Here is a 26,522-nt window from a genome sequence, read left to right as displayed (position 1 = left end):
TCGAGCCTGCACCGCCATTCAATATGATCATGGCTGATCATCCAACTCAGTATCCCGTACCTGCCCGTACCTGCCTTCTCTCCATGCCCCCTGATCCCCTTAGCCACATGGGCCCCTCTAACTCCCTCCAAATATATCTAAATATATGACAAGAGACAACAGGTGCAGGGGACTGCCATTCGGCCCTTCGAGCCAGCACCGCCATTGAATGGTGTGCATGGCTTGATCAGGCCCAATGGCCTACTCCTGCACCGTTCCTGCCTATGTTTCCATGTTTCTATGACTCCGCTATCTTTAAGAGCCCTTTCTAGCTCTCTCTTGAAAGCATCCAGAGAACCGACCTCCACCGCCCACTGAGGCAGAGAATTCCACAGCCTCACAACTCTCTGTGAGAAAAAGTGTTTCCTCGTCTCCGTTCTTACTCCCCAAGAGTAAAAACAGTGAAGTCTCCAATTTCAGGTAACACACCCTCTCCCCTCCCTTGCCCCTTTCAGCCCTGGTGCGCGCACATTTCCCCACCATCTCCCACCCCACGACTCACCCTGCACCCTGCCCCTCCTCTGTACACTCATTTTGGTCCCCTAATTTGAGGAAGGACATTCTTGCTATTGAGGAAGTGCAGCGTAGGTTCACCAGGTTAATTCCCGGGATGGCGGGACTGTCATATGCTGAGAGAATGGAGCGGCTGGGCTTGTACACTCTGGAGTTTAGAAGGATGAGAGGCAATCTTATTGAAACATATAAGATTGTTAAGGGTTTGGACACGTTAGAGGCAGGAAACATGTTCCCCATGTTGGGGGAGTCCAGAACCAGGGGCCACACACAGTTTAAGAATAAGGGGTAAGCCATTTAGAATGGCGACGAGGAAACACTTTTTCCTCACAGAGAGTGGTGAGTCTGTGGAATTCTCTGCCTCAGAGGGCGGTGGAGGCCGGTTCTCTGGATACTTTCAAGAGAGAGCTAGATAGAGCTATTAAAGATAGCGGAGTCAGGGGATATGGGGAGAAGGCAGGAGCGGGGTACTGATCCTGCCTTCTCCCCATATCCCTCGATTCCGCTATCTTTAAGAGCTCTATCTAACTCTCTCTTAAATCCATCCAGTGACTTGGCCTCCACTGCCCTCAGTGGCGGGGAATTCCACAAACTCACAACTCTCTGGGTGAATTTCTTTTTTTCTCATCTCAGTTTTAAATGACCTCCCCTTTATTCTAAGACTGTGGCCCCCCTGGTTCTGGACTCCCCCAACATTGCGAACATTTATTGTTTACCTGCATCTAGCTTGTCCAGTCCTTTAAAAAACAAACGGTATACGTTTCTATAAGATCGCCTCTCATCCTTTTAAATTCCAGTGAACACAAGCTCAGTCTTTCCAATCTCAACTCATATGACAAATTCTGTATTTCACGAACGATCTAACGCGTTGGTATGAGTTCAGGGAAGGTTCAGTAGGCTGCGCCTTGGCTCAAAATATGAAGTGGTTGGGAAATATCTTTTTGCTGAATCTTTCTGAAGCTATTTCCCTTCCGCCGAATTTCTCGCTCAGCGCCGACACGTCAGACAAATCTTGTTCACTCTCTTCAGTGGCCGAACTGACTCCTGATTCATCCCGGGGACCAGCGCAGAGGGGTTTAAGAGACGGGACCTTCGGGGTGAGACCCAGATTGTAGCTGAGACTACGTGGAGGAAGACAGTCCGGTATATCGGATCTCCGGAGACCGAGCGCTTGGAGGCTGGGAGCGGTGTTGGGACTGTCCCCGCTTGCGGTTGGAGCCTTGGATCAGCGGTGGAGCAGGTTCTCGTAGTATCTCGGATCTCCGGCGATAACTTGTTGATTTAGAGGCTGGGGACTCAGGGGGTTAGTCAGTCCCGGGAACATTCGGACCTCGGTCAATAGTCCACCAGGTATCTCGCCTCCTCGTAGACCGAGGGGAGGGGGGGAGCGAGGACCTCAGACGTGGAGGTGAGATTCGGATTCTGGGCCGTCGGCAGTCAGGTTGTCGAAGTATCTGGGACCTCCGGAGACCTGCTTGGAAGTTGGGAAAGGCGACTCGGATGGTGGGACAACTCCCGTGGTGATTTGGACCTTGGACAACAATCCATCAGGTATCTGGAAGTATCTCCGGGGACCTGCTTGGCAACAAGGACTCTTGAGGTGAGACAGGCCGTCCCCTTGGACAGTAGCTGCCCGGGGATAGACAACAGACAATAGGTGCAGGAGTAGGCCATTCGGCCCTTCGAGCCAGCATTGACTGTGATGAACAAGAGCGGCGAAGGATGCTGCAACACGTCGGTGGCCGGGGATGGTTTGGCCTCTCACCAGCTCCCCGTTCTCTGGTTGACATTGCCGTTCTCCGCCGTGATCGTGGTGGGCAGCCTGGCCTTGGTGGTGGGGATAGCAGGCAGCAAGAGGCTTCACAACTCGGCCGGCTGGTTCTTCCTCAGCCTGGCCGTCAGCGACCTGGCCACCGGCCTGGTCTTGCCCTCGGTGCCCGGCCTGAGCTCGGACACCGCTCGGCCCTACTGCCTGTGCTTGCTCACCTACCTGCTGCCCAACTTCGTGGTCCTCTCGCTGCTGGCCAACCTGCTGCTCGTGCACGCCGACCGCTACCTCCACGTCGTGCACCCGCTGCGGGGGCGCGCCTGGCTGCGGGGGCGCGCCTGGGCGGCCCTTCTGGCCGTCTGGCTGCTACCCCTCTCCTTCGCTTGCTTGCCCCTGCTGGGTTGGAACAGCTGGCCGGCCCAGCTCACCGGCCACTGCTGCTGCCAATCCGGGCACGTATTCTCATCTGCGTACATCTACCTGGAGGTGTACGGGGTGTTAATGCCGTCTATACTGGCCATGGGAGCGTCCACCGCCGCCCTCCACCGCCTGGCCCGCGGGCAGATGAGACGCATCCAACGGCAGCACCGGGCAGTGCAATCCGGCCCCACCATCTCTCCCCTGGAACAAGAACTGAACCTCAGGTACACCAGGAGTGTGGCCGGCTCCTTGTTGATCTTCACCTGCTGCTGGCTGCCTTACATCGCCCACCTACACGGCCGCTTCCTGGGTGCCCGAGCCCACATTGTCCTCTCCTGTCTGGGCATCGCCAGCGCCGCCCTGGTGCCCTTCGCCCTGGCCCTGGGCAACAAGGACTACCTCCAAACCTGGGCCAGGGTCCGGGCCAAACTCTGCCGGCGTGCAGGTGACCCCCAAGGGTGGCCATAGACCCTCATCTAGCCGCTACCCAGTCTCCCGGGTTAACTGGAGATGGAGATGGAGCTGGAGACGAACAAATGCACAATAGACAATAGACAATAGGTGCAGGAGTAGGCCATTCGGCCCTTCGAGCCAGCACCGCCATTCAAGTCCAGAACCAGGGGCCACACAATCTTAGAACAAAGGGGAGGTCATTTAAGACTGAGGTGAGAAAAAACTTTTTCACCCAGAGAGTTGTGAATTTGTGGAATTCCCTGCCACAGGTGGCAGTGGAGGCCAAGTCACTGGATGGATTTAAGAGAGAGTTAGATAGAGCTCTAGGGGCTAGTGGAGTCAAGGGATATGGGGAGAAGGCAGGCACGGGTTATTGATTGGGGACGATCAGCCACGGTGTTGGCTCGAAGGGGCGAATGGCCTCCTCCTGCACCTAGTTTCTATGTTTCTATGTTTCCATGTTCAATGTGATCACGGCTGATCATCCACAATCAGTACCCCGTGTTCCTGCCTTCTCCCCATATCCCCTGACTGCTATTTTTAAGAGCCCTCTCTAACTCTCTCTTGAAAGTATCCAGAGAAAGTATCCAGCCACGGGTTATGGGGAGAAGGCAGGAGAATGGGGTTGAAGGCAGAAAGATACATTAGACACTAGCCAACAGGTGCAGGAGTAGGCCATTCGGTCCTTCCAGCCAGTACCGCCATTCAATGTGATCATGGCTGATCATCCACTATCAGTACCCCGTTCCTGCCTTCTCCCCACATCCCCTGACTCCACTACCTTTAAGAGCCCTATCTAGCTCTCTCTTGAAAGTATCCAGAGAACCGGCCTCCACCGCCCTCTGAGGCAGAGAATTCCACAGACTCGCAATTCTCTGTGAGAAAAAGTGTTTCCTCGTCTCCGTTCTAAATGGCTTACCCCTTATTCTTTTTTTACTGTAAGTTATTTTTATTTATTGTGACTTAATTTGCTCTGAATTGGATGCGAGTGGACTCTTTAATATGCAGGCTGAATTTTCTCGTTGCATTTGGACAGTTTCGAGTTTTGAGGCGGTTTTGAATTGTCCCTGAGTCAAGGAACGAAGACTGTGAATTGGTGTTTTTGGGTCAATACTACTTCATTAACTGAATAAAACTCTTTACGTCTCTGACTTGCTTTCACCTTATTGAAATAGAATCGCAGGCCGGCACGGCGGCGCAGCGGGTAGAGCTGCTGCCTCACATCGCCGGAGACCCAGGTTTGATCCTGACCTCGAGTGCTGTCTGTACGGAGTTTGCATGTTCTCCCCGTGACCTGCGTGGGTTTTCTCCGGGTGCTCCGGTTTCAACAGACAATCGACAATAGGTGCAGGAGAAGGCCATTCAGCCATGATCATATTGAATGGCGGTGCAGGCTAGAAGGGCCGAATGGCCTCTACTCCTGCACATATTTTCTATGTTTCCATTTGGTCCTTCGAGCCAGCACCGCCATTCAAGTCCAGAACCAGGGGCCACACAATCTTAGAATAAAGGGGAGGTCATTTAAGACTGAGGTGAGAAAAAACTTTTTCACCCAGAGAGTTGTGAAATTGTGGAATTCCCTGCCACAGAGGGCAGTGGAGGCCAAGTCACTGGATGGATTTAAGAGAGAGTTAGATAGATCTCTGGTGGAGTCAAGGGATATGGGGAGAAGGCAGGCACGGGTTATTGATTGGGGACGATCAGCCATGATGCAGGCTCGAAGGGCCGAATGGCCTCTACTCCTGCACCTATTTTCTATGTTTCTATTCGGTCCTTCGAGCCAGCACCGCCATTCAATGTGATCATGGCTGATCATCCCCAATCAGTACCCCGTTCCTGCCTTCTCCCCATATCCCCTGATTCCGCTATCTTTAAGAGCCCTATCTAGCTCTCTCTTGAAAGTATCCAGAGAACCGGCCTCCACCGCCCTCTGACAGAGAATTCCACAGACTCACCACTCTCTGTGAGAAAAAGTGTTTCCTCGTCTCCGTTCTAAATGGCTTACCCCTTATTCTTAAACTGTGTGTGGCCCCTGGTTCTGGACTCCCCCAACATCGGGAACATGTTTCCTGCCTCTAGCGTGTCCAAACCCTTAATAAACGTCACCTATCCATGTTCTCCACAGATGCTGCCTGACCCGCTGAGTTACTCCAGCACTCTGTGGCCAATATGTGTTCACCGTCTCCCTCTGCTGGCCACCCAGAGGGCTGCAGATAGCGGCTAAAGTCCACTTGACCAGATACTGACACACGTGTAACAGGGTGGACCTTAACTAACCATCTGTTACTGATGGGACCAGCGGGGAACATCAGGAGTTGACCCTGAATTCCATTCTCTGTCGTTTTCACATCTTACCCTTCCATATCTCTGTGTCTTTCTCTCCCTTGACTCCAAGTCTGAAGAAGGGTCTCAACCCGAAACATCACCCATTCCTTCTCTCCAGAGATGCTGCCTGTCCCGCTGAGTTACTCCAGCATTTTAACCATATAACCATATCACAATTACAGCACGGAAACAGGCCATCTCGGCCCTACAAGCCCGTGCCGAACAACGTTTTTCCCTTAGTCCCACCTGCCTGCACTCATACCATAACCCTCCATTCCCTTCTCATCCATATGCCTATCCAATTTATTTTTAAATGAAACCAACGAACCTGCCTCCACCACTTCCACTGGAAGCTCATTCCACACCGCTACCACTCTCTGTGTAAAGATGTTCCCCCTCATGTTACCCCTAAACTTCTGTCCCTTAATTCTGAAGTCGTCCTCTTGTTTGAATCTTCCCTATTCTCAAAGGGAAAAGCTGGTCCACATCAACTCTGTCTATCCCTCTCATCATTTTAAAGACCTCTATCAAGTCCCCCCTTAACCTTCTGCGCTCCAGAGAATAAAGACCTAACTTGTTCAACCTTTCTCTGTAACTTAGTTGTTGAAACCCAGGCAACATTCTAGTAAATCTCCTCTGTACTCTCTCTATTTTGTTGACATCCTTCCTTTAATTGGGCGAACAAAATTGTACACCATACTCCAGAATTGGTCTCACCAATGCCTTGTACCAGTGTCTATCTTCGGTGAAATCTGGCTCCTGTGTGACATTCATGAGACAAGATATCAAGTTTCACATCTACTGGGCAATGAAATTCTTACTTGCCGCAGCGGGTAGAGCTGCTGCCTCACAGCGCCAGAGACCCGGGTTCCATCCTGACTACCGGCGCTGCTGTCTGTACGGAGTTTGCACGTTCTCCCCATGACCTGTGTGGGTTTCTCCGGGCGCTCCGGTTTCCTCCCACACTCCAAAGACGTGCAGGTTTGTAGGTTAATTGGCTTGGTGTAAATGTAAATTGTCCCTAATGTGTGTAGGATAGTGTTAGTGTGCGGGGATCGCAGGTCGGTGTGGACTTGGTGGGCCGAAGGGCCTGTTTCCGTGCTGTATCTCTAAAGTCTGTAACTCAGCAGTGCAAGGTAAAGCCGGCAAAGTCCGATCAAGGATAGTCCGAGGGTCTCCAATGAGGTGGATGGGAGGTCAGGACCGCTCTCTAGTTGGTGAGAGGACGGTTCAGTTGCCTGATAACAGCCGGGAAGAAACTGTCCCTGAATCTGGAGGTGTGTGTGTGTGTGTGCGTTGGTTTTCACACTTCTGTACCTCTTGCCCGATGGGAGAGGGGAGAAGAGGGAGTGACCGGGGGTGAGACTGGTCCTTGATGATGCTGCTGGCCTTGCCGAGGCAGCGTGAGGTGTAGATGGAGGCGATGGAAGGGAGGTTGGTGTGTGTGACGGTCTGGGCTGTGTCCACAATTCTCTGCGATTTCTCGCGGGTCTTGGACGGAGCTGTTCCCAAACCGTGCTGTGATGCATCCCGAAATGCTGTCTACGGCGCATCTGTAGAAGTTGGTGAGAGTTGTTGGGGACATGCCGGACTTCCTCATCCTTCTAAGCAAGAACCGTTGGTGCGGTTTCATGAGTGAACAGCAGTGAGAGATAGAAATATAAGTGCAGGAGGAGGCCATTCGGCCCTACGAGCCAGCACCACCATTCAATGTGATCATGGCTGATCATCCACAATCAGTGCCCCGTTCCTGCCTTCTCCCCATATCCCCTGATTCCGTTAGCCCTAAGAGCTAAATCTAACTCTCTCTTGAAAACATCCAGTGAATCGGCCTCCACTGCCTTCTGTGGCAGAGAATTCCACAGATTCACAACTCTCTGGGTGAAGACATTATTCCTCATCTCAGTCCTAAATGGCCGACCCCTTATTCTTAAACTGTGACCCCTGGTTCTGGACTCCCCCAACATTTTGAACATTTTTCCTGCATCTAGCGTGTCCAATCCTTTAAGAATTTTATATGTTTCTATAAGATAGTCTCTCATCCTTCTAAATTCCAGTGAACACAAGCTCAGTCGACCCATTCTTTCATCATATGACAGTCCCGCCATCCTGGGAATTAACCTGGTGAACCTACGCTGCACTCCCTCAATAGCAAGAATGTCCTTCCTCAAATTAGGAGACCAAAACTGCACACAATACTCCAGGTGTGGTCTCACCAGGGCCCTGTACAACTGCAGAAGGACCTCCTTGCTCCTAAACTCAAATCCTCTCGCAATGAAGCTGGTCAACAAGCCATTAGCTTTCTTCACTGCCTGCTGTGAGAGACAGAGAGACGGAAACAGAGAGAGAGAGACAGAGAGACGAGAGACAGAGAGAGAGAGAGACGGAGACGGAGAGAGTTTTGGCCAATATCTTTATTGTTCAATCCCCACGTTGGTGAATACATTTGTCAGGCAGTGAAACCTTCACCAGATGCACCCGGTCAGAAACAACAAGCCCCAGCGTTTAGCATTGACTCAGCAGTGGGGAGCGGGGGGGGGGGGGGGGGATTTGAGGGGAGAGGTTGAAGGGGGTTGGGGAGGGGTTGGGGGTGGGGGTTGGGGTTGGGGGTGGGGTTGGGGTTGGGGTGGGGGTTGGGGTTGGGGTTGGGGTTGGGGGTGGGGTTGGGGTTGGGGATGGGTTGGGGTTGGGGTTGGGGGTTGGGGGTTGGGGTTGGGTTTGGGGTTGGGGGTTGGGGTGGGGGTTGGGGTTTGGGGTTTGGGGTGGGGGTTGGGGGTTGGGTTGGGGGTTGGGGTTGGGGGTTGGGGTTTGGGGGTTGGGGGTTGGGGGTTTGGGGTTGGGGTTGGGGTTGGGGGTTGGGGGGTTGGGGTTTGGGGGTGGGGGTTGGGGTTGGGGTTGGGGGTGGGGGGTTGGGGGGGGGGGTTGGGGTTGGGGGTTTGGGGGTTGGGGGGGGGGGGGGTGGTGGGGCTGGGGTTGGGGGTTGGGGTTGGGGGTTTGGGTTGGGGGTTGGGGGTTGGGGGTTGGGGTTGGGGGTTGGGGTTGGGGGTTGGGGGTTGGGGTTGGGTTGGGGGGTTGGGGGTGTTAGGGTTGGGGTTGGGGTTTGGGTTGGGGGTTGGGGTGGGGTTGGGGGTTGGGGTTGGGGGTGGGGTTGGGGGTGGGGGTTGGGGTTGGGGTTGGGGTTGGGGGTTGGGGGTTGGGGTTGGGGTTGGGGGTGGGGGGTTGGTTTAGTGTGGGGGTTGGGGTTGGGGGTGGGGTTGGGGGTTGGGGTTGGGGTGGGGTTGGGGGTGGGGGGGGGGTGGGGGTGGGGGGTGGGGGTTTAGGGTGGGGGTGGGGGTTGGGGAGTGGGTTTGGGGTTGGGGTTAGGGTTGGGGTGGGGTGGGGGGGGGGGCAAAGCCCAGAGCAGATTAGGAGAGAGGAGAGAGAGAGAGAGACTGCAGGAAAGGTTTGCGAGGAGGTGCACAGTGGGACGTTGATGGTGGTGATGTCGGATCTTCTCGGTGACCGACAGGCCCCGTGGACCCTCGGGCAGAGCGCCTCCTTGTGGCCGTTGCCGTGGTGTTGGTGAGGAGGAAGCCGTCTCCATGTTTGTACGACCAGCGTCACCATCCCATCGCCCTCCACGATGTCCCAGAAATCTTAAAAATCTAATTCAAAAGTAAAATGCTCTTTAGTTTATTGATTGGGGGGGGGGGGGCAGATATTCATAACTTCTAGGTAGACAATAGACAACAGGTGCAGGAGTAGAGGCCATTCGGCCCTTCGAGCCAGCACCGCCATTCAATGTGATCATGGCTGATCATCCCCAATCAGTACCCCGTTCCTGCCTTCTCCCCATATCCCCTGACTCCGCTATCTTTAAGAGCCCTATCTAGCTCTCTCTTGAAAGTATCCAGAGAACCGGCCTCCACCGCCCTCTGAGGCAGAGAATTCCACAGACTCACCACAGACGTAAATGCTGGAGAAACTCAGCGGGTGAGGCAGCATCTACGGAGAGAAGGAACAGGTGACATTTCGGGTCGAGACCCTTCTTCAGGCTGATGTTGGGGGAAAGAAGATTTAGCTCTTAAGGGCTAACGGAGTCAGGGGATATGGGGAGAAAGCAGGAACGGGGAACTGATTTTGGATGATCAGCCGTGATCATATTGAAAGGCGGTGCTGGCTCAAAAGGCCGAATGGCCTACTCCTGCACCTGTTTAAAAAAATATGGTTCCTGGAGCAGAATTAGGCCATTCGGCCCATCAAGTCTAGTCCACCTTTCAGTCATGGCTCTCCCTCTCAACGCCATTCTCCTGCCTTCTCCCCATAACCCCAGACACCCGCACTAATGTGCACGGTGGCGCAGCGGGTAGAGCTGCTGCCTCACAGCGCCAGAGACCCAGGTTCTGTACGGAGTTTGCACGTTCTCCCCGTGACCTGCGTGGGTTTTCTCCGGGCGCTCCGGTTTCCTCCCACACTCCAAAGACGTGCAGGTTTGTAGGTTAATTGTAGGTATGTTACAAAACTTACCTAAATCGTCGTTGAGAATCTGCCCCAGCCCATGTGTGTGATTTTGGCGCTGTTTAGAGGGGGCGGGTTTAAAATGCGATTTTTACTAGGCTGTTGCAATCGAAAATGTTCAGCCTAGTAAATCATTAACGGAAAATCGCTGAAAGACCCCGTCGCAAAAGTTATTATTAGTTTTTATGGCCTTGTATAATAGTTATAGTAGTTTAAAAAATCACTCTCTCAACCCGCAGCCTCTCGCAGCCCCAGGGTTTTATAAAGCAAACAATTAAAGGTATGTGCCTTATTTTTACATTAAAAGGGGCTTCTTAAGAACCCTGTATATAAAGTTTTCTATAGCGAATAGTTCATTTTGGGCTCTTTATATCCCGCAGTATTTTTCTGGGCATTTGAGGGCACAAATCTACCGCAATGTGAACGTTCTAAACCAGCGCGTCCACAGGAACCCACTAGAAAGCCGATTTAAATTGACTTTAATTTACAGCAATTGAACACTAAATTCCTTCCATTTGGCCTATAAATTGATGTAAATGAGATTTAAAAATCATGTTTTATTGTGAATTATTTGTGAATATTATTTGGACACTTAGGCTATTTAAAAATTTTAATCATTTATTAAGAAATGGATAGATGTTTAGATCTAGTAATTGAAGTTTGAAATTAGCTACAATTGGGTAACTAACTAATTATATGCTTTAATTTCAGGTCCTCCAAGTAAGATTATTTTATATTTGTTTCAGAATGGTTCAATCTATGATAACTGAAAATTTCATTCAGTTCTCTTAATTTTTAAGAAGGTTATGGGCTTTTGACTGTCCATGATTACAGCTTGTTTGTTATGTCCATAGAAAATCAATAGGGAACAAGATGCTAATTTCCGAGTATGAAAATGGCCACAACTTTTTTATTACTTGAGATATGAAAGTGAATTAGGTGTCAAATTAAACTTATTGTTATGCTTTATCTGATGGGATAAATTGCAGACTTGATTTTTTAAATCTCAAAATTTTGTAACATTGCTATTAATTGGTTTGGTAATCAATGTAAAATTGTCCCCTGGTGTGTGTTGGATAGTGTTGGTGTGTGTGGGGATCGCTGGTCGGCGCGGACCTGGTGGGCCGAAGGGCCTGTTTCCGCGCTGTATCTCCGGTCATTGCTTCCAAGATGGTGTGCGTGCTGGCCACAGATGTTGATCTACAAACTCACATTACAATCGCTCCAGCTCCGCAACCTCCAATCCCACACCAACGTTTCCTACTTTCTATACATTGATTACACCTGGAGTATTGTGTGCAGTTTTGGTCCCCTAATTTGAGGAAGGACATTCTTGCTATTGAGGGAGTGCAGCATAGGTTCACAAGGTTAATTCCCGGGATGGCGGGACTGTCATATGCTGAGAGAATGGAACAGCTGGGCTTGTATACTCTGGACTTTAGAAGGATGAGAGGATATCTCATTGAAACATATATGAGATTGTTAAGGGTTTGATCACGCTAGAGGCAGGAAACATGTTCCCGATGTTGGGGGAGTCCAGAACCAGGGGCCACACAGTTTAAGGATAAGGGGGAAATCTATTTGGACCGAGATGAGGAAAACATTTTTCACATAGAGAGTGGTGAATCTGTGGAATTCTCTGCCACAGAAGGTAGTTGAGGCCACAGTTCATTGGCTATATTTAAGAGGGAGTTAGATGTGGCCCTTGTGGCTAAAGGGATCAGGGGGTATGGAGAGAAGGCAGGTACAGGATACTGAGTTGGATGATCAGCCATAATAATAATAATAATAATCTTATTTATATAGCACATTTTTAGTCAACTTGCATTGACCCCAAAGTGCTTCACATAATTACATTACATTCACACACAGGCAAAGGTGGGTGAAGTGTCTTGCCCCAAGGACACAACGACAGTATGCACTCCAAGCGGGATTCGAACCAGCTACCTTCCGGTCGCCAGCCGAACACTTAGCCCATTGCGCCATCTGTCGTCCCCCCTAGCCATGGTCGTATTGAATGGCGGTGCTGGCTGGAAGGGCCGAATGGCCTAATCCTGCACCTATTTTCTATGTTTCTATGTTTCTAGAAGGCAGTGTAGGAAACTCAAGAGAGAGCTAGATTTAGCTCTTAGGGCTAACGGAATCCAGGGATATGGGGAGAAGGCAGGTACAGGATACTGATTTTGGATGGTCAGCCATGATCATATTGAATGGTAGCGCTGGCTGGAAGGGCCGAATGGCCGACTCCTGCACCCATCTACTACCATTTATCACCAAGCCGATTGGCCTACACACCTGCACGTCTTCGGAGTGTGGGAGGAAACCGGTTATCTCGGAGAAAACCCACGCTGGTCATGTGGAGAACGTGCAAACTCCGTACCGACATGCCACGATTAAATGGCGGAGTAGGCTTGATGGGCCGAATGGCCTAATTCTGCTCTAAGAACTTATGAACGTGGGAATCAAACTCGGCACATAGATTGCTTGACACATTCAGCATCGGGGAATATTTTTTCGACTCACTCAGTGTTGTAGTTCTGTTTTGCTTGGCCGTTGATTGGATCACTCGAACCGTTCCGCTGGTCGGGACCCCATCCCTGAAAACAACGAGGAAACACAGTGCCTTCATCAGTCGGAGTCTTGAGTATACATGGGAGGTGGGCAAAAATGCTGGAGAAACTCAGCGGGTGAGGCAGCATCTACGGAGCGAAGGAATAGGTGACGTTTCGGGTCGAGACCCTTCTTCAGACTGATGTGGGCATGGTGGGGGAGGGGGCGGGAAGAAGAAAGGAAGAGGCGGAGACAGTGGGCTGTGGGAGAGCTGGGGAGGGGAGGGGAAGGAGGGAGAAAGCAGGGACTACCTGAAATTGGAGAAGTCAATGTTAATCCCCGGGATGGCGGGACTGTCAGATGCTGGGAGAATGGAGCAGCTGGGCTTGTACACTCTGGAGTTTAGGATGAGAGGGTTTCTCATTGAAACATATAAGACTGTTAAGGGCTTGGACACGCTAGAGGCAGGAAACATGTTCCCCATGTTGGGGGAGTCCAGAACCAGGGGCCACAGTTTAAGAATAAGGAGTAAGCCATTTAGAACGGAGACGAGGAAACACTTTTTCTCACAGAGAGTGGTGAGTCTGTGGAATTCTCTGCCTCACAGGGCGGTGGAGGCAGGTTCTCTGGATGCTTTCAAGAGAGAGCTAGATAGGGCTCTTAAAAATAGCGGAGTCGGGGGATATGGGAAGAAGGCAGGAACGGGGTACTGATTGTGGATGATCAGCCATGATCACATTGAATGGCGGTGCTGGCTCGAAGGGCCGAATGGCCTCCTCCTGCACCTGTTGTCTATTGTCAATGTTCATACCGCTGGGGTGTAAACTGCCCAAGCGGAATATGAGGCGCTGCTCCTCCAATTTGCGGTGGGACTCACTCTGGCCATGGAGGAGGCCCAGGACAGAAAGGTCGGATTCGGAATAACCAACCTGATCTCCTCAGTGGCTCAGCGCTTCCACTCCCACCCCCCCCATTTCCGAATCCGACCTTTCTGTCCTGGGCCTCCAGAGATATGGAAGGATAAGATGTGAAAAGGACAGATCAAACTGGACAAAGTTGATGAAAAAGGTAGATTGGATCGTTTTTAGCCGAGGGCAAGGTGACCACGAGGTGAACAATGATAACGTTTTCATCAGGAGGTAGACAAAAATGCTGGAGAAACTCAGCGGGTGAGGCAGCATTTATGGAGCGAAGGAAATAGGCAACGTTTCGGGTCGAAACAACTTCTTCAAACTGATGTGAGGTTTGTTACCGCTGAGTTTCTACAGCATTTTTGTCTATTTTTGATTTTCCAGCATCTGCAGTTCCTTCTTAAACTTTGTAATCAGGAGGACAGTCGGACTGGTCGGGGGACTAGGGTGGGGGAGGGGTGGAGAGAGAGGGAAAGCAAGGGTCACTTGAGGTCACAAAAGTAAATGTCATCCATTTTTATGTTTCTGCGGAGAATGGAATTCAGGGTCAAATCCTGATGTTCCCCCTGGTCCCATCAGTAAACGATGGTTAGTCAAGGTCCACCCTGTTACACATGTGTCAGTATCTGGTCAAGTGGACTTTAGCCGCTCTCTGCAAACATCTGGGTGGCCAGCAGAGGGAGACGGTGAACACATATTGGCCACAGAGTGCTGGAGTAACTCAGCGGGTCAGGCAGCATCTGTGGAGAACATGGATAGGTGACGTTTCAAGTCAGGACCTTTCTTCAGACTGAACTTCACCCACCCTTTTTCTCCTGACCCGCTGAGTTACTCCAGCACTTGGTGTCCATCCGGTATAAACCAGTGTCTGCAGTTCCTTCCAACAAACTGGCTCCAGGATTGAAATGTCAAATACCAGCGGGTAGAGCTTTAAGGTGAGAGAGGAAACGCTGAAAGGAGATGTGAGGGGGCATTGTTTACACAGAGGGAGGGGTGGGTGGGAGAGGGTGGGATTGGGAGGGGAGGGGAAGGTTGGTGGGAGAGGTGGGTTGTGGAGGGGGAGAATTGGGCTGGGTTGCTGGGCTGGGTTCGGGTTGGGTCGGGTTGGGCCTGGGTCGGGTTGGGCTGGGCTGGGTCGGGTTGGGCTGGGGTTGGGCTGGGCTAGCCTGGGTTGGGTTGGGTAGGGCTGGGCTGGGCTGGGCTGGGTTGGGCAGGGCTGGGTTGGGCTGGGCTGGGGCTGGGTTGGGCTGGGGGTTGGGCTGGCTTGAGTTGGGCTGGCTTGAGTTGGGCTGGGTTGGGCTGGGCTGGGCTGGCTTGAGTTGGGCTGGGCCGAGCCGGGCCGGGCTGGGTGGTCACCTCTCCTCCTCCCCGTCCAGGTTGGGCTTGCGGTAGGTGGCGATCTCCATGTCCAGGGCATGGTGGCGTTGAGCAGCTCCTGGTGCTCACGTGCCTGATCCGCCAGGTCCGTCTTCACCTTGCGTATCGCCCCCTGCAGCTCCTCCACGTGGTTCTTCCCCTCCTTGATCATCATCTGCCCCCGGTCCTCCGCCTCCACCACGGCCGCCTCCAGCGACGATCGCTGTGGAACAGCACAGTGAGAAACACGGAGAGAGGCAGAGAGAGAGGCAGAGAGAGAGAGAGACAGAGAGAGAGAGAGAGAGAGAGAGAGGCAGAGAGAGGCAGACGGAGAGGCAGACGGAGAGGCAGACGGAGAGGCAGAAAGAGAGGCAGACGGAGAGAGAGGCGGAGAGGCAGACAGAGAGGCAGACAGAGAGGCAGACAGAGAGGGAGGGGCAGAGAGAGAGGCAGACAGAGAGGCAGACAGAGAGGCAGACAGAGAGGCAGACAGAGAGGCAGACAGAGGGGCAGACAGAGGGGCAGACAGAGGGGCAGACAGAGGGGCAGACAGAGAGGCAGACAGAGAGGAGACAGAGAGACAGACAGAGAGGCAGACAGAGAGGCAGACAGAGAGGCAGACAGAGAGGCAGACAGAGAGGCAGACAGAGAGGAAGACAGAGAGAGACAGAGAGAGACAGACAGAGAGAGCGAGACAGAGAGAGAGAGACAGAGAGAGAGAGAGAGAGAGACAGAGAGGCAGAGAGAGGCAGAGAGAGAGAGAGAGAGGCAGACAGAGAGGCAGACAGAGAGGCAGACAGAGAGGCAGACAGAGAGGCAGACAGAGAGGCAGACAGAGAGGCAGACAGAGAGGCAGACAGAGAGAGAGGCAGACAGAGGGGTGGGGACAGAGAGAGAGGCAGACAGAGAGGCAGACAGACAGAGAGGCAGACAGAGAGGCAGACAGAGGGTTAGCTGTGCTGGCCCCTTCGACGGGCCAAATGGCCTAATTCTGCAGCTGGAACTGCCGACTACCTGGTTCTGGCCGTTGTCGATTTCTGACTTCAGTCGCTGCAGCTGACGGATGAGATCGGCCTCCTCGGTCTTGGAGTTTCGCAGCTCATCGTTCTGTCGGCTCCTGTCCTGCTCCAGATCACGCAACTGCGGAGAAAAGAGGGGTAACTTCTCCACACAGAGGGTGGTGGGTGTACGGAACGAGCTGCCGGAGGAGGTAGTTGAGGCTGGGACTATCCCAATGTTCAAGAAGCAGTTAGACAGGCACATGGATCGGACAGGTTTGTCCCGCTGAGTTACTCCAGCTTTTTGTGTCCATCCTTGATTTTAAACCAGCATCTGCTGTTCGTTTCTACACAAAAAGGAACTGCAGATGCTGGTTTACTCCGAAGAAAGACACAAAATGCTGGAGTCCCTCAGCGGGACAAAGAAGCAGCATCTCTGGGTGGAAGGAATGGGCGATATTTCGGGTCGAGACCCTTCTTGCCATTGAGGGAGTGCAGCGTAGGTTCATCAGGTTAATTCCAGGGATGGCGGGACTGACATATGATGAATGAATGGGTCGACTGCGCTTGTCTTCACTGGAGTTTAGAAGGATGAGAGGGATTCTTATAGAGACAAATACATCTTATGGGATTGGACATGCTAGATGCAGGAAACATGTTCCCGATGTTGGGGGAGTCCAGAACCAGGGGCCACAGTTTAAGAATAAGGGGTCGGCCATTTAGGACTGAGATGAGGAAAAACGTTTTCACCCAGAGAGTTGTGAATCTGTGGAATTCTCTGCCACAGAAGGCAGTGGAGGCCGATTCACTGGACGTTTTCAAGAGAGAGTTAGATTTAGCTCTTAGGGCTAACGGAATCAAGGAATATGGGGAGAAAGCAGGAACGGGGATACTGATTGTGGATGATCAATAGACAATAAGTGCAGGAGTAGAGGCCATTCAGCCCTTTGAGCCAGCACAGCCATTCATTGCGATCATGGCTGATCATCCCCAATCAGTACCCCGTTCCTGCCTTCACCCCATATCCCAGAAAGTTGATCAGCCTTGATCATATTGAATGGCAGTGCTGGTTCGAAGGGCAGAGTGGCCTGCTCCTGCACCTGTCAATATAGTTATGTTTCTTCAGACAGAGAGACTGTGTGTGTTTTGTGGTGGTTATGGTGATGTTGACGTCACGGTGATGTTACGGTGACCTCACCATGTTCTGGTACCAGGATTCGGCCTCCGCCTTGTTCCGCGCTGCGATGTCGGCGTGTTGCTGCTTCACGTCTTCAATGACGCCCCTCATGTCCAGGCGCCGCTGGTTCTTCACCGTCAACGTGACTGCGGTCGTTTTCACCTTGGACTGGAGCTCCTCGATCTCCTGCAACTCCCCAGTGTCAGACAGAGACAGACACACACACACACACACACACTGAAGGATCCACCGCGTCCGCGCCGACCATCGCTCGCCCGTTAACACGCGTTCCACACGTTATCCCATTTTTCACATCCACGCCCGACACACCAGGGGGCCAATTTTACTGAAGCCACTTAACCTACAAACCCGCACGTCTTTGGGAAGTGGGAGGAAACCGGAGCACCCGGAGAAAACCCACGCGGTCACAGGGAGAACGATACAAACGCATTAGTTCATAAGTGATAGGAGCAGATTTAGTCCCAAGTCCACTCCGCCATTCATTCATGGCTGATCTATCTTTCCTTCTCAATCTCATCTTCCTGCCTTCTCCCCATAACCCCTGACACCCGTACTAATTAAGAATCTCTGCCTTAAATATATCCACTGACTTGTGGCCTCCACAGCCGTCTGTGGCAAAGAATCCCACAGATTCACCACCCTCTGACTAAAGAAATTCCTCCTCATCTCCTTCCTAAAGGAACGTCCTTTAATTCTGAGGCTGTGCCCTCTGGTCCTAGACTCTCCCACTAGTGGAAACATCCTCTCCACGTCCACTCTATCCAGGCCTTTCACTATTCTGTACGTTTCAATGAGGTCCCCCGCTCATTCTTCTAAACTCCAGCGAGTACAGGCCCAGTGCCGACAAACGCTCATCGTATGTTGACCCACTCATTTCTGGGATCATTCTTGTAAACCTCCTCTGGATCCTCTCCCAGAGCCGGCACGTCGTTCCTCAGATACGGGGCCCAGAATTGCTCACAATACTCCAAATGTGGCCTGACCAGCGCCTTGTAGAGCCTCAGCGTCACTGTCTTGTATACAAGCCCTCTTGATATAAATGCTGCCATTGAGTTTACCTTCCTCACTACCAATTTGATTAGCAGATTAACCTTTTGTGGAATCCTGCACCAGCTCCCAACTCCTTTTATACCTCCTATCTCTGAATCCTCTCCCCATTTAGAAAATAGTCTACACCTTTATTCCTACGACCAAGATGCACGACTCCACACTTTGCTGCACTATATTCCATCTGCCCCTTCACTGCCCCCTCTCCCAGAATAATTTATAATAAGGATTTTCCACGTAGCAATTACATTTTATTTACAGAGGTAGATCAGCCATGATTGAATGGTGGAGTAGACTCGATGGGCCAAATGGCCTGATTCTGTTCCTATCTCTTATGGTCTTTATGGAGTTGAAAACCATAAGTGGCGGTGTGGTGAATCTGTGGAATTCTCTGCCACAGAAGGTAGTTGAGGCCACACAGTTCATTGGCTATATTTAAGAGGGAGTTGGATGTGGCCCTTGTGGCTAAAGGGATCAGGGGGTATGGAGAGAAGGCAGGTACAGGATACTGAGTTGGATGATCAGCCATGATCATATTGAATGGCGGTGCGGGCTCGATGGGCCGAATGGCCTACTCCTGCACCTATTTTCTATGTTTCTATGTTTCAAGAGATAGTTAGATAGGGCTCTTAAAGATAGCGGAGTCAGGGGATATTGGGAGAAGGCAGGAACGGGGTACTGATTGGGGATGATCTGCCATGATCACATTGAATGGCGGTGCTGGCTCGTGGGGCCGAATGGCCTACTCCTGCACCTGTTGTCTGTTGTCTCCCAAAATATAGTTTCCAATTTCAGGAATGGGGTTGAGAGGGAGAGATAGATCAGCCATGATTGGATGGTGGAGTAGACTTGATGGGCCGAATGGCCTAATTCTGTTCCTATCTCTTATGGTCTTATGGTCTATCTGGGTTGGGAAGATTGCAACCTTCACATGGTCCGCCCTGTTTAAACGAATACGATTGTTAAGGGCTTGGACACGCTGGAGGCAGGAAACATGGTCCCGATGTTGGGGGAGTCCAGAACCAGGGGCAACACAATTTAAGAATAAGGGGTAAGCCATTTAAAACGGAGATGAGGAAAAACGTTTTCTCACAGAGAGTGGTGAGTCTGTGGAATTCTCCGCCTCAGTGGAGGCCGGTTCTCTAGATGCTTTCAAGAGAGAGCTAGATAGGGCTCTTAAAAATACCGGAGTCAGGGGATATGGGGAGAAGGCAGGAACGGGGTACTGATTGGGGATGATCAGCCATGATCACATTGAATGTCGGTGCTGGCTCGAAGGGCCGAATGGCCTACTCCTGCACCTATTGTCTATTGTCAATCAACCCGGGGTGCACAATCAAATAGAACATGTTGTCCTACAACTTTAGGCTGTGCACATCATACGCAAGGAGGAGAAGATGGTCTATCTTTCCCTCTCAAACCCCATTCTCCTGCCTTGTCCACATTACCTGTGCAAAGGAGAGGTTCCTGGAGATGATGAGTTAATGGGGACCTACCTCAGCATAGAGCAACTTCAGGAACTCAATCAGGTTGGTCAGGTACTCCAGCTTGGATTCCAACTCCACCTTCTGGTAGTAAGCCTCATCGACCTCCTGCACAAGAGCGTTTAGTTTAGTGGAAGAAGGAACTGCAGATGCTGGTTTACACTGAAGATAGACACAAAAAGCTGGAGTAACTCAACGGGGCAAGCAGCATCTCTGGAGAGAAGGAATGGGTGACGTTTCGGGTCGAGACCCTTTGGGACATCGACCCGAAACATCACCCATTCCTTAAGAAGTGTCTCGACCCGAAACATCACCCATTCGTTTAGACGGGTCTCGACCCAATAGACAATAGACAATAGGTGCAGGAGGAGGCCATTTGGCCCTTCGAACCAGCACCGCCATTCAATGTGATCATGGCTGATCATCCCCAATCAATGCCTCGTTCCTGCCTTCTCCCCATATCCCCTGACTCCACTATCTTTAAGAGCCCTATCTAGCTCTCTCTTGAAAGTATCCAGAGAACCCGCCTCCACCGCCCTGTGAGGCAGAGACTTCCACAGACTCACCACTCTGTGATAAAAAGTGTTTCCACATCTCCGTTCTAAATGGCTTACCCCTTATTCTTAAACTGTGTGTGGCCCCTGGTTCTGGACTCCCCCCAACATTGGGAACACGTTTCCTGCCTCTAGCATGTCCAAGCCCTTAACAATCTTATATGTTTCAATAAGATTACCCTCTCATCCTTCTAAACTTCACAGTGTACAAGCCCAGCCGCTCCATTCTCTCAGCGTATGACAGTCCTGCCATCTTGGGAATAAACCTTGTAAACCTACGCTGCACTCCCTCAATAATAGCAAGACCCGAAACGTCACCCGTTCCTTCTCTACAGAGATGCTGCCTGTCCCGTGGAGTTACTCCAGGTTTTAAGAAGGAACTGCAGATGCTGGAAAATCGAAGGTAGACAAAAATGCTGGAGAAACTCAGCGGGTGCAGCAGCATCTGTGGAGCGAAGGAATAGGTGACGTTTCGGGCCGAGACCCTTCTTCAGACTGAATCCAGCATTTTGTGTCTCTCTCGCATTTAATTTAGTTTAGTTTAGAAATACAGCACAGAAACAGGCCCTTCGGCACATCGAGTTCAGTTCAGTTTTTATTTGTCATATGTAGGTTAACACAGGATCAACGGTACAATGAAATGTGTTTGACAAGACAACGGGTCTCCTCAGCAATGATATTACAAGCACACAAAAAGGATAAGATAAGAGTGACATTGGTCGGTATAAGACAATAATAAATAAAATGATCAACATATATGATGTGTTTATGAGTTCAGAAGCCTGATGGCATGATGGTAAAAACTGTTCTTAAGTCTGGTGGTGCGTGCAGCCATGCTCCTATATCGTCTGGTAACAGGGTCCGTGCCGGCCAGCGATCCCCGCACACTAACACTATCCTACACACACTAGATGAGGAAACACTTTTTCGCACGGAGAGTTGTGAGTCTGTGGAATTCTCTGCCTCAGAGGGCGGTGGGGGCAGGTTCTCTGGATACTTTCAAGAGAGAGTTAGATAGGGCTCTTAAATATAGCGGAGTCAGGGGATATGGGGGAGAAGGCAGGAACGGGATACTGATTGGGGATGATCAGCCATTGAATAGCGGTGCTGGCTCGAAGGGCCAAATGGCCTCTTCCTGCATCTATTGTCTATTAACCTACAAACCTGCACGTCTTTGGAGTGTGGGAGGAAACCCACGCAGGTCACGGGGAGAACGTACAAACTCAGTTTCATTGTTTCTATACCTCATTATCACCTAGCCCACAGACAATGGACCATTGTGGGCTCCATCTTACATTGATCATTACGTTTTGCATATCTTTCATTCAATTATTCTATCCATGTTCTCCACAGATGCTGCCTGACCCGCTGAGTTACTCCAGCACTCTGTGGCCAATATGTGTTCACCGTCTCCCTCTGCTGGCCACCCAGAGGGCTGCAGAGAGCGGCTAAACTCCACTTGACCAGACACTGACACACGTGTAACAGGGTGGACCTTGACTAACCATCGTTTACTGATGGGACCAGGGGGAATATCAGGAGTTGACCCTTATTCATACTGGAGTGAGTACACGTGTGGTTAGAGTGTGTTGCCCCTGGCTATACTGGCCCTGGGGGGGAGGGGAATGATGGGGGGAGGGGAATGATGGGGTGGGGAGGAGAGAGATGGGAACAGAGGGGGAGGGGGGGGGGAAGAGAGGCGGTGAGAGAGGGAGGGAGGAGAGGAGGAGGGAAGAGGAAGAGGGGGGGGGATGGGGAGAGAGGAGGGGGGGGAGAGGGGGGGGAGGGAGAGAGGGGGAGGAGGGGGGGGGGGGGAGGGGGGGGGGAGAGGGAAGGAGGGGGGGAGGAGGGGGGGTGGGGGAGGGGAGAGGGAGAAGGGGGCGAGAGAATGGTTTTGAGGAGGGGAGAAAGGATAGGAAAGGGAAGAGGAGAGATGATGAGGGGGAGAGGGGGAGAGAGAGAGAGAGAGGGAGAGAGAGAGAGAGAGGGAGAGAGAGAGGGAGAGAGGGAGGGGGGGGGGAGGGAAGGGGGGGGAGGGGGAGAGAGAGGGGGGGGGAGACACCCACCTTCTTGAGGATGACGAACTCGTTCTCCATGGCCGTGCGGGCGTTGATCTCGTCCTCATACTTCTGCTTGAAGTCGTCGACCAAGCGCTGGGTGTGGGCGATCTGGGCTTTCAGCCTCTCCTTCTCCCGCTCCATCTCCCCCAGCTGCTGCTGCAGGCGGCTACACACCAGCTGCACGATCTGGTCCGCGTTGGACTTGTACTCGTCGCCCTGTTGCAGCAGCTCCAACCTGGTCTGCAGCACCTGGTTCTCCTGCTCCAACTTCCGCACCTGCAGCCCGACAGGACAGGTGGGGTCAGCGGGCCGGTGCACGGCAATGTGAACTGTGAGGAGGATGCAGGGTGACTTGGACAAGTTGGGGGAGTGGGCAGATGCATGGCAGATGAAGTTTAATGTGGATAAATGTGAGGTTATCCACTTTGGTGGCAAAAACAGGAAGGCAGATGATTATCTAAATGCCGTCAAGTTGAGAAAAGAGGAAGTACAACGGGATCTGGAGGGTCGGGAGTAGAGGCCATTCGGCCCTTCGAGCCAGCACCGCCATTCAATGTGATCATGGCTGATCATCCCCAATCAGTACCCCGTTCCTGCCTTCTCCCCGTATCCCTTGACTCCGCTATCTTTAACAGCCCTATCTAGCTCTCTCTTGAAAGTATCCAGAGAACCGGCCTCCACCGCCCTCTGAGGCAGAGAATTCCACAGACTCACCACTCTCTGTGAGAAAAAGTGTTTCCTCGTCTCTGTTCTAAATGACTTACCCCTTATTCTTAAACTGTGTGTGTGGCCCCTGGTTCTGGACTCCCCCAACATCGGGAACATGTTTCCTGCCTCTAGCGTGTCCAAACCCTTAATAATCTTATATGTTTCAATGAGATCCCCTCTCAATTTGATCTATCTCTCCCTCCTAACCCCATTCTCCTGCCTTCTCCCCATAACCCCTGACACCCGTAGTAATCAACAATCTATCTATCTCGGCCTTAAAAATCTCTCCTTCACCTCTTTCTCTGTTCCCCACCTCTCTATCCCCTCCCCCTCTCTTCCGCCTCCCTCCCTTCTCACTCCCCCCTTCGCCCTCCCTCTCCCCCCTCCCTCCTCTCTCCCCTTCCCTTCTGCCCCGTTATCCCGCTCCTCTCCCCCCTTGCTCCCTCCTCTTCCTACTCCTTTGAGTCTAGGAGCAGGGAGGTTCTACTGCAGTTGTACAGGGTCTTGGTGAGACCACACCTGGAGTATTGCGTACAGTTTTAGTCTCCAAATCTGAGGAAGGACATTATTGCCATAGAGGGAGTGCAGAGAAGGTTCATCAGACTGATTCCTGGGATGTCAGGACTGTCTTATGAAGAAAGACTGGATAGACTTGGTTTATACTCTCTAGAATTTAGGAGATTGAGAGGGGATCTTATAGAAACTTACAAAACTTCTTAAGGGGTTGGACAGGCTAGATGCAGGAAGATTGCTCCCGATGTTGGGGAAGTCCAGGACAAGGGGTCACAGCTTAAGGATAAGGGGGAAATCCTTTAGAACCGAGATGAGGAGAACTTTTTTCACACAGAGAGTGGTGAATCTCTGGAACTCTCTGCCACAGAGAGTAGTTGAGGCCAGTTGATTGACTATATTTAAGAGGGAGTTAGATGTGGCCCTTGTGGCTAAGGGGATCAGAGGGTGTGGAGAGAAGGCAGGAACGGGGTACTGATTGTGGGTGATCAGCCATGATCACATTGAATGGTGATGCCGACACGAAGGGCTGAATGGCCTACTCCTGCTCCTAATTTCTATGTTTCTATGTTTCCTCTCCCCCTTCTGCCCCCTTTCCCCCCTCTTTACCTCCCACCTCCTCTCTCCCCTCCCCTCCCCTCCCCTCGCCTCCCCTCCCCACCTCTCTCTCGACTGCAGATACGTCCCGCAGGCTGGGTTACTAAACATTAATACGCTGCAGGCAGCATGCTGGTTATTTGCCTCTTTGCTGCCGCCTTGTATCTACATATGGCTGCATTGTATTCAGTATTAGTTGATGTAATGGTAAACCACGCAAACAGAGATTTCCTTTGACGTTAGACACAAAATACTGCAAAACTCGGTAGAGTTGCTACCTCACAGCGCCAGAGACCCGGGTTCCATCCTGACTACGGGTGCTGCTGTCTGTACGGAGTTTGCACGTTCTCCCCGTGACCTGTGTGGGTTTTCTCCGGGTGCTCCGGTTTCCTCCCACACTCCAAAGGCGTGCAGGTTTGTAGGCTAATTAGCTTTGGTAAAATTGTAAATTGTCCCCCTAGTGTGTGTGTAGGACAGTGTTAGTGTGCGGGGATCGCTGGTCGGCACGGACTCGGTGGGCCGAAGGGCCTGTTTACGCGCTGTATCACTAAACTAAGGAACTGCAGATGTTGGAATCTTGAGGAAAATACAAAGTGCTGGAGTAACTCAGCGGGTCAGGCAGCATCTGTGGAGAACATGGATAGGGTGACGTGTCTGGTTGAGATGCTATTTCATAGCGATTGATCGGAAAATATGAGTTTCCCCTTGTTAGAAACATAGAAAATAGGTGCAGGAGTAGGCCATTCGAGCCTGCACCGCCATTCGATATGATCGTGGCTGATCATCCAACTCAGTATCCTGTACCTGCCTTCTCTCCATACCCCCTGATCCCTTTAGCCACAAGGGCCACATCTAACTCCCTCTTAAATATAGCCAATGAACTGTGGCCTCAACTACCCTCTGTGGCAGAGAATTTCACAGATTCACCACTCTCTGTGTGAAAAATGTTTTTCTCATCTCGGTCCTAAAGGATTTCCCCCTTATCCTTAAAGTGTGACCCCTTGTCCTGGACTCCCCCAACATCGGGACCAATCTTATTCCAAGGGTTCATGAGGTCATAGGAGCAGAATTAGGCCAATCGGCCCTTCAAGTCTACTCCACTATTCAATCGGGACAGGCAGCATCTGTAGAGCGAAGGAATAGGTGACGTTTCGGGTCGAGGTCTGATGAAGGGTCTCGACCCGACCTTCGCTCCATAGACGCTGCCTCACCCGCTGAGTTTCTCCAGCATTTTTGTCTACCTTCGATTTTTCCAGCATCTGCAGTTCTTCCTTAAACATTCAATATTCGAGGAAGGACATTCTTGCTATTGAGGGAGTGCAGCGTAGGTTCACCAGGTTAATTCCCAGGATGACGGGACGGGGGGGGGGGGGGGGGGGGGGGGGGGGGTATTTGCAGAGGGGGGGGTGTGTCCAGGAGATATTTGTGGTGGGGGTCTCTAGATTGGGGTCCCGGGAAATTGAAATCCCTGTGGATTTGGAGGATGCGGGGGGAGGGGGCGCGGGGAGTGTCCCAGGATGGGTATGGGGGGGGGGGGGGGGGGGTTGGGGGGGGGGTCCGGTGGGGGGGGGGGGGGGGGGGGGGGGGGGGGGGGGGGGGGGGGGGGGGGGGGGGGGGGGGGGGGGGGGGGGGGGGGGGGGTCCGGATCGGTTTGCGGGGGAGCTCGAACACTATGTTGGGGGTGCCCCCTGGGATTAGGGGGTACCGGGAGAGTGGGGGGACAGTGGGAGGGTGGGGATACGGGGGGTTGGGGGGGGCGGGGGGGCCTCACCTGTCCGATGAGGTCGGAGAACCTGTTGTTCAGCCCCTTGATGTCCTCTTTCTCCTGTGTCCTCTTTCTCCTGGTCCGGGCCGCTCGGCCCTGCCCGTCCAGCTGCGGCCGCGGCCCCTCCGGCAGCAACGAGGCGCTGATCGACATGGTGCGGGACATGGAGCGGTTCAACTGCCCGGGTCGTGGCCCCGGCCCGCGGCCGCCAATGTAGCTCATGCTGTCCCACTGGGGCTGCTGGCGCTGCAGGGACCGGGGGTCGTTCAGTCGGGGTCCCGGGCTCGGGGTCTCCGGTTACCGGGTCGGTCCGGGATTGTCCGGGATTGTCCGGGTCCCGGTAACGGATGCAGCGAGCGGCGGGTGTCGGAGTCCCGGGTCCTCGTTACCGAGTTGGCGGCTCCCGGGTCGCAGATGTCGGGGTCGGGGTGTCGGGTTGTCCGGGGTCCCGGTACCGGTCAGGGTCGGGGTCGGGGCTGGCACCGGGTACCGGATTCGGGTCCCGGGTGTGGATGGGAGTCGGAGAGCCGGGTCAGGGTCGGGAGCCGGTTGACACGAGTCGGGCTCGGTGCGGGTCCCGGTAGCGAGTGCAGGGTCCTAGCGCTCAGCGTCTCTGCCTCACCTCCTCCCGGAGCCGACCCCCTTTAAGGGCTGATTAACATCGGGCCCGCCCCTCAACCCCCATTGGCCGGGCCTGGAGGGCGGGGTCTCGCGGAGCCAATGGATGGGCGTCTGGGGGGCGGAGGCGCGCTGCGATTGGACGCCGGGG

At 52.6% G+C, this 26,522-nt stretch overlaps 2 protein-coding genes across 2 annotated transcripts; one reads left to right on the top strand and one right to left on the bottom strand.

The window, feature by feature from the left end:
• Window positions 1–1,876: 1,876 nt before the first annotated feature.
• Window positions 1,877–6,402, top strand: LOC129716050 (G-protein coupled bile acid receptor 1-like). The gene has a single exon (XM_055665932.1). The coding sequence runs from the start codon at window positions 2,255–2,257 to the stop codon at window positions 3,206–3,208; it is 954 nt and encodes a 317-aa protein (XP_055521907.1). The 5' UTR covers window positions 1,877–2,254; the 3' UTR covers window positions 3,209–6,402.
• A 2,506-nt stretch (window positions 6,403–8,908) lies between these two features.
• LOC129716046 (keratin, type II cytoskeletal 8-like) lies at window positions 8,909–26,290 on the bottom strand. The gene is given in 9 exon segments (XM_055665924.1): window positions 8,909–9,162; window positions 12,539–12,612; window positions 14,833–14,893; window positions 14,896–15,055; window positions 15,847–15,972; window positions 17,029–17,193; window positions 19,572–19,667; window positions 22,180–22,449; window positions 25,760–26,290. Coding segments are annotated over 9 exon segments (1,176 nt in total). The 5' UTR covers window positions 25,976–26,290; the 3' UTR covers window positions 8,909–9,154.
• Between the last annotated feature and the right edge of the window lie 232 nt (window positions 26,291–26,522).

This window comes from Leucoraja erinacea, unplaced genomic scaffold (assembly GCF_028641065.1).
Source record: "Leucoraja erinacea ecotype New England unplaced genomic scaffold, Leri_hhj_1 Leri_162S, whole genome shotgun sequence".
Classification (NCBI taxonomy): domain Eukaryota; kingdom Metazoa; phylum Chordata; class Chondrichthyes; order Rajiformes; family Rajidae; genus Leucoraja; species Leucoraja erinaceus.
This window is presented reverse-complemented; position numbering and strand designations above follow the sequence as displayed.